At 36.0% G+C, this 8363-nt stretch overlaps 1 protein-coding gene across 1 annotated transcript; it reads left to right on the forward strand.

Annotated features, from left to right (window-relative positions):
• The first annotated feature begins 337 nt into the window (after positions 1–337).
• Positions 338–2204, forward strand: LOC136229653 (AAA-ATPase At5g57480-like). The gene is made up of 3 exons (XM_066018569.1): positions 338–1050; positions 1870–1918; positions 1962–2204. The coding sequence occupies exons 1-3, from the start codon at positions 338–340 to the stop codon at positions 2202–2204; spliced, it is 1005 nt and encodes a 334-aa protein (XP_065874641.1).
• The last annotated feature ends 6159 nt before the right edge of the window (positions 2205–8363 follow it).

Consider the following 8363-nt stretch of genomic DNA (forward strand, 5'->3'; position numbering starts at 1 on the left):
AGCCGAGCCCAATCGAGCCGAACTTTGACCGAGCTTTGGTCGAGCCGAACTTGAACTATTTGCGAACTACACAGGCTCGTTGGCACCCCTAGTCTTAATTAGCTCTTATGGGTTGGGTTAAATAAGGGTTAATAATGTTTAAAAACTTGAAATAATCTCAATTTCAGTTCCACCAAATTGGTGGGATCTGGAGGTTCTATAAATAATCTCTCCTCCCCGCCCTTCCCTTTCCTTCCCCTCCCCTCCCTTTAATGAACCTTGTAAAACCTTTATCAAGCAGACCCTTAAACACCATTCCGACCATTTTCACTTCCGCGGCCGTGACTCTCCTTATCAAATGGAGGAATGCTGGACCTCTTTGTTAGGCGTTTTAGCCTCACAGTTAGGCGTTTTAGCCTTCTTCCAGAGTCTCCTCCAAGTTGTCTTCCCCCCGGAGCTCCGTTTCGCCTCTCTCAAACTCTTTAACAGAGTCTTCAACGCGTTTTCCACTTACTGCTACTTCGATATAACCGAAATCGACGGCGTTAACACCAATGAGCTTTACAACGCCGTCCAGCTTTATCTCAGCTCATTCGTCTCCATCTCCGGCAGCCGATTGAGTCTCACTCGAGCTCTCAACTCTAGCGCCATTACTTTCGGCTTAACCAACAATGACACCATTTTCGATACTTTTAATGGCGTTACTGTCCACTGGGAGCACGTGGTGACTCAACGGCAGGCTCAGACATTCTCGTGGCGGCCATTGCCGGAGGAAAAGAGAGGTTTCACTCTCCGAATCAAGAAGAAAGATAAATCCCTAATTCTCGATTCGTATCTCAATTATATTATGGAGAAATCGAATGATATCCGACGGAGAAATCAAGATAGATTGTTGTATACGAATTCGAGAGGCGGGTCTCTAGATTCCCGAGGGCATCCATGGGAGTCTGTGCCGTTTAAGCATCTGAGCACTTTCGATACTCTGGCTATGGACCCGGCGAAGAAGAAACAAATCATGGAGGATTTGATGGATTTCGCACATGGACAAGCGTTTTATCAGAAAACTGGTAGGTAGGGGCGGAGACAGCCCGGGGGGGCTCCAGCCCCCCGGTCTCCAGCACCACCCCTGAGGAATAGCGGTTCAGTCCCAAGTAGCCCCTCAAAATAATTTAATTAGTACTTATAAAATAGGCTGTAATCATATAACATAAAATTGAGTTTGAACTGTTGGTGTAAGTGGTGTCTAATGTTTTAACCATTGCCCCAGAGTCCCTGGTTTGAACCTCGTGTTCCAACCCCCAAATGTCAATATTTATTTTTTTTATCTCTTTCTTCCATTGTAAACTTTTCACTAAAATCAAAATATATTTTAATTCAATTTTAATTTTTTCCTTTTAAACCCCCTTTAAATCAAAATATAAATATTAAATTTTACTATTTTTTTTACATGGTAAACTTTTCCCTTAAATCAAAGTATGTTTTTTCCAATTATAAATTTTTCTTCTTAAATCAAAATGTGAATATTAAATTTTATTATTTTTTTTATCTAACTATAATTTTTATCCTTAAATTAAAATATCAATACTATTACCTAATTTAATTATTTTTTCATCATTATTATTAATTAATTGTAATTTTTTTCTTTAATCAAAATACCAATGTAAATATTCAATTTATAAAGAATAATATACTTGTTTAGGGGTTTTAATTTAGGAAATTAGCGTTGAATTTATAGAAAATTAAATATGTATACGCACTAAAACGAAACAGTTCTTATGCTGGAGAGCAAAAAAAATTGTCCAGCCCTAACGGGCTGGACTTTAAAAAATTACTCGTATGGCTAAAATTAGCCCCCCAGATACGAAATCATGGCTCCGCCACTGCTGGTAGGGCTTGGAAAAGGGGATATCTACTCTATGGCGGCGACGGCGGAGAAGAAGGGGGAAATTCAATCACTCTATCAGGATTACTGAATTTCACAGACGGATTATGGCACAACGAATCACATTGAGAAACTCGATCCAGCATTGTTAAGAAGTGGAAGAATGGATATGCATATATTCATGAGCTACTGTTCTTATCCATCTCTGAAAATTCTGCTGAAGAATTACTTAGAATACGGAGAAGACAACATAGAAGATGTGATTCTGAAGGAACTGGAAAACACCATTGATGATGCAGAGATGACTCCTGCTGACATTAGTGAAGTTTTGATCAAGAACTGAAGATACAAGAAGAAAGCAGTTTTGATCATTATTATGAATTGAAAAAAAGAGCAGAGAAATTGAAAAATCACCATGTAGAGGAAGAAGAGGAGAAGAGAGCATTGGATAGTCCTAAACAAGGGCATGTTTCTGAGGAAGAAGAAGAAGAAGAGAAATGCAAGAAATATTAGGTACAAGGGAAGTGAAAAACCATAATGGATAATATTAGGTATATTATTAATGTTAAATATTTATTTTATCCACAAATTGCCTTAGTTAAATATTTATTTATCTCTTTTTGTATAAAATTGATAGTTATAATGTCTTGTTAGAGAGCATTTATGATTTGTAGGACGAATTGTCTTACTCCAAACTTTATATAGACCTCCAATGCTGCCTATGTTAATTTATCCTGTGCAGAGTAGCTTCGTGCAGAGTAGCTTCGTGCCTGCATTACAGATAATATTATCTTATTTCAGGAAGTAATGCATTTGTAGGACGAAACAATATTTGTCTTACTGCAAACTTTATATGGACCTGCAATGCTGCCTATGTTAATTTATCCTGTGCAGAGTAGCTTTGTGCCTGGGCGACGCATTACGGATAATATTATCTTATTATTTCAGGAAGTAATGCATACTATGTGGTGGCGTACTACGACGGGTGTTGGCTGGATGGCCCTCAAAATTGATCTAGCTAAAACTTATGATCGGTTATCTTGAGATTTTTTCATTAGAGATAAGTTGTTGGATATTGGATTTTCTAGTTCGTGGTGTCGCAACATTATGGAATGTGTTCAATCTTCAATGATGTCTTTATCATGGAATGATGAAAAGTTAGCTAGGACATAGCAAATTACGTATATTTTTAATGTTAAATATTTATTATATCCATAAATTGCCTTAGTTAATATTTATTTATCTCTTTTGTATAAAATTGATAGTTATAATGTCTTGTTAGAGACCATTTATGACTTGTAGGACGAAACAATATTTGTCTTACTACAAACTTTATATAGACTCCTGTGCAGAGTAGCTTCGTGCCTGGGCGGCGCATTACGGATAATATTATCTTATTTCAGGAAGTAATGCATTTGTAGGACGAAACAATATTTGTCTTACTGCAAACTTTATATGGACGTGCAATGCTGCCTATGTTAATTTATCCTGTGCAGAGTAGCTTCATGCCTGGACGGCGCATTGCGGATAATATTATCTTATTTCAGGAAGTAATGCATACTATGTGGTGGCGTACTACGACGGGTGTTGGCTGGATGGCCCTCAAAATTGATCTTGCTAAAACTTATGATCGGTTATCTTGGGATATTTTCATTAAAGACAAGTTGTTGGATATTGGATTTTCTAGTTCGTGGTGTCGTAACATTATGGAATGTGTTCAATCTTCAACGATGTCTTTTTTATGGAATGGTGAAAAGTTAGCTAGGACATAGCAAATTAGGTATATTTTTAATGTTAAATATTTATTATATCCATAAATTGCCTTAGTTAATATTTATTTATCTCTTTTGTATAAAATTGATAGTTATAATGTCTTGTTAGAGAGCATTTATGACTTGTAGGACGAAACAATATTTGTCTTACTGCAAACTTTATATAGACCTGCAATGCTACCTATGTTAATTTATCCTGTGCAGAGTAGCTTCGTGTCTGGACGGCGCATTACGGATAATATTATCTTATTTCAGGAAGTAATGCATTTGTAGGACAAAACAATATTTGTCTTACTGCAAACTTTATATGGACTTGCAATGCTACCTATGTTAATTTATCCTGTTCAGAGTAGCTTCGTGCCTGGGCGGCGCATTGCGGATAATATTATCTTATTTCAGGAAGTAATGCATACTATGTGGTGACGTACTACGACGGGTGTTGGCTGGATGGCCCTCAAAATTGATCTTGCTAAAACTTATGATCAGTTATCTTGGGATTTTTTCATTAAAGATAAGCTGTTGGATATTGGATTTTCTAGTTCGTGGTGTCGTAACATTATGGAATGTGTTCAATCTTCAACGATGTCTTTTTTATGGAATGGTGAAAAGTTAGCTAGGACATAGCAAATTAGGTATATTTTTAATGTAAAATATTTATTATATCCATAAATTGCGTTAGTTAATATTTATTTATCTCTTTTGTATAAAATTGATAGTTATAATGTCTTGTTAGAGAGCATTTATGACTTGTAGGACGAAACAATATTTGTCTTACTGCAAACTTTATATAGACCTGCAATGCTATTAATTTATCCTATGCAGAGTAACTTCGTGCTGGGGCGGCGAATTACAGATAATATTATCTTATTTCAGGAAGTAATGCATTTGTAGGACGAAACAATATTTGTCTTACTGCAAACTTAATATGGACTTGCAATGCTGCCTATGTTAATTTATCCTGTGCAGAGTAGCTTCGTGCCCGGGCGGCGCATTACAGATAATATTATCTTATTTCAGGAAGTAATGCATACTATGTGGTGGCGTACTACGACGGGTGTTGGCTGGATGGCCCTCAAAATTGATCTTGCTAAAGGTTATGATCGGTTATCTTGGGATTTTTTCATTAGAGAGAAGCTGTTGGATATTGGTTTTTCTAGTTCGTGGTGTCGTAACATTATGGAATGTGTTCAATCTTCAACGATGTCTTTTTTATGGAATGGTGAAAAGTTAGCTAGGACATAGGGAATTAGGTAGCCCCCGTCTTTAAGATCGGCCTATGGATCTCATGGGAAGCGAGCCCTCAACGATTGAGATAAGATCGATTTTAAGGCTGAGTTTAAGCCCATAAAGAGCCTTGCAGAAGGTCTTTTGCAACTAACTTTTCAATCAAATGAAATCCTAATACGGATTGACTTGTATGATCTCTCATAGCAGACGGAAGACGTGGATTGCCAATTGTTGTTTCGTCTTCCCTTTATGGTATGAATAGAGATTGCTCTGCTCCTGTAATCCAATACCATAGGTAAGTACCTAAATAAGCCAGTATGGCATCTATCTACCAATCTATCAAGCAAGGATAGATCGGAATCCAACTACGGTAACTAGCTAATAAATGGAATCTATTTCTTTAGGGAAGTCACTTTTTATCTAGGTTTTATATCAAGCTTGGAAAAAAGATCTTTACTTTAGCGTTAATCGGATGTTAAAGTTCTTGAAGATGTTTAAAGCTCTATTTAAAGTCTCAGCTGAGGGGATTTCAGACTCAAGAACCACCCGTAACGATTGTACTTCCACTTCTATGGGTAAGACTGCTTTAGAACCATACACTAGGGAGTACGGTACGTTCTAGCCCCAGTTGGGCTTCTCATAGACGTTTTGTATCCCCATAGAGCAAAAGACAACGTATCCGCCCAATGCTTGTACGTTTGAATGGTTTTGGCTAATATCTTCTTCACATTCTTGTTTGCATCCTCAACTGCTCCATTAGCATGAGGTCTATATGGGGAAGACTTATAATGAGCAATCCCGTACTTCAAGAACAATTCTTTCACCTCCGCTTGGAATTGCACACCCTAAATACTGACCGGAACGATTAATACTAATTGGATTAAGAACCCAAATAGAATTAACCCGTAATTGAGTAAAATATAAATTGTTTTACTTAATGATTATTAATTTCTAACTAGGACCCTAATTGGATTAGAATCCGAAATAATAATAAAAAAGGTTAGCCATTTGCTTATTATTATTTTCATGTCTCTATATATATGGATTATAAGTAGTTGTCACGGTTTACATACATATATTTAGAAGTAACTAAAGTTCACATAAAACCCTAGACAACCACATGCAAAATTCGAGTTCGGATTTACTGCTATTTACATTAGTATTAGCACAATGTATTTCAATTTCGTTCGTGCCGATAATGATAGAGAGTGATTGTTTGTTAAACAGCTAATTCCCAAACAGGGCCTATCTCTTTTGTATAAAATTGATAGTTATAATGTCTTGTTAGAGAGCATTTATGACTTTAGGATGAAACAATATTTGTCTTACTGCAAACTTTATATAGACCTGCTATGCTTCCTATTTTAATTTATCCTGTGCAGAGTAGCTTCGTGCTTGGACGGCACATTACGGATAGTATTATCTTATTTCAGGAAGTAATGCATTTGTAGGACGAAATAATATTTTTCTTACTGCAAACTTTATATGGACCTGCAATGCCGCCTATGTTAATTTATCCTGTGCAGAGTAGCTTCGTGCATGGGCGGCACATTACGGATAATATTATCTTATTTCAGGAAGTAATGCATACTATGTGGTGGCGTACTACGACGGGTGTTGGCTGGATGGCCCTCAAAATTGATCTTGCTAAAACTTATGATCGGTTATCTTAGGATTTTTTCATTAGAGATAAGTTGTTGGATATTGGATTTTCTAGTTCGTGGTGTCGTAACATTATGGAATGTGTTTAATCTTCAACGATGTCTTTTTTATGGAATGGTGAAAAGTTAGCTACGACATAGCAAATTAGGTATATTTTTAATGTTAAATATTTATTATATCCATAAATTGCCTTAGTTAATATTTATTTATCTCTTTTGTATAAAATTGATAGTTATAATGTCTTGTTAGAGAGCATTTATGACTTGTAGGACGAAACAATATTTGTCTTACTGCAAACTTTATATAGACCTGCAATGCTACCTATGTTAATTTATCCTGTGCAGAGTAGCTTCGTGTCTGGACGGCGCATTACGGATAATATTATCTTATTTCAGGAAGTAATGCATTTGTAGGACGAAACAATATTTGTCTTAGTGCAAACTTTATATGGACTTGCAATGCTGCCTATGTTAATTTATCATGTGCAGAGTAGCTTCGTTCCTGGGCGGCGCATTGCGGATAATATTATCTTATTTCAGGAACTAATGCATACTATGTGGTGGCGTACTAGGATGGGTGTTGGCTGGATGGCCCACAAAATTGATCTGGCTAAAACTTATGATCGGTTATCTTGGGATTTTTTCATTAGAGATAAGTTGTTGGATATTGGATTTTCTAGTTCGTGGTGTCGGAACATTATGGAATGTGTTCAATCTTCAACGATGTCTTTTTTATGGAATGGTGAAAAGTTAGATAGGACATAACAAATTAGGTATATTTTTAACATAGCAAATTAGGTATATTTTTAATGTTAAATATTTATTATATCCATAAATTGCCTTAGTTAATATTTATTTATCTCTTTTGTATAAAATTGATAGTTATAATGTCTTGTTAGAGAGCATTTATGACTTGTAGGACGAAACAATATTTGTCTTACTGGAAACATTATATAGACCTGCAATGCTGCCTATTTTAATTTATCCTGTGCAGAATAGCTTCGTGCCTAGACGGTGCATTACGGATAATATTATCTTATTTCAGGAAGTAATGCATTTGTAGGACGAAACAATATTTGCCTTACTGCAAACTTTATATGGACCTGCAATGCTGCCTATGTTAATTTATCCTGTGCAGAGTAGCTTCGTCCCTGGGCGGCGCATTACGGATAATATTATCTTAATCAGGAAGTAATGCATACTATGTGATGGCATACTACGACGAATGTTGGCTGGATGGCCGTCAAAATTGATCTTGCTAAAGCTTATGATCGGTTATCTTGGGATTTTTTCATTAAAGATAAGTTGTTGGATACTGGATTTTCTAGTTCGTGGTGTCGTAACATTATGGAATGTGGTCAATCTCCAACGATGTCTTTTTTATGGAATGGTGAAAAGTTAGCTAGGACATAGCAAATTAGGTATATTTTTAATGTTAAATATTTATTATATCCATAAATTGCGTTAGTTAATATTTATTTATCTCTTTTCTATAAAATTGATAGTTATAATGTCTTGTTAGAGAGCATTTATGACTTGTAGGACGAAACAATATTTGTCTTACTGCAAACTTTATATAGACCTGCAATGCTACCTGTGTTAATTTATCCTGTGCAGAGTAGCTTCGTGCCTGGACGGCGCATTACGGATAATATTATCTTATTTCAGGAAGTAATGCATTTGTAGGACGAAACAATATTTGTCTTACTGCAAACTTTATATGGACCTGCAATGCTGCCTATGTTAATTTATCTTGTGTAGAGTAGCTTCATGCCTGGGCGGCACATTACGGATAATATTATCTTATTTCAGGAAGTAATGCATACTATGTGGTGGCGTACT

The sequence above is a fragment of the Euphorbia lathyris genome, chromosome 5, assembly GCF_963576675.1.
Source record: "Euphorbia lathyris chromosome 5, ddEupLath1.1, whole genome shotgun sequence".
NCBI classification, from domain to species: domain Eukaryota; kingdom Viridiplantae; phylum Streptophyta; class Magnoliopsida; order Malpighiales; family Euphorbiaceae; genus Euphorbia; species Euphorbia lathyris.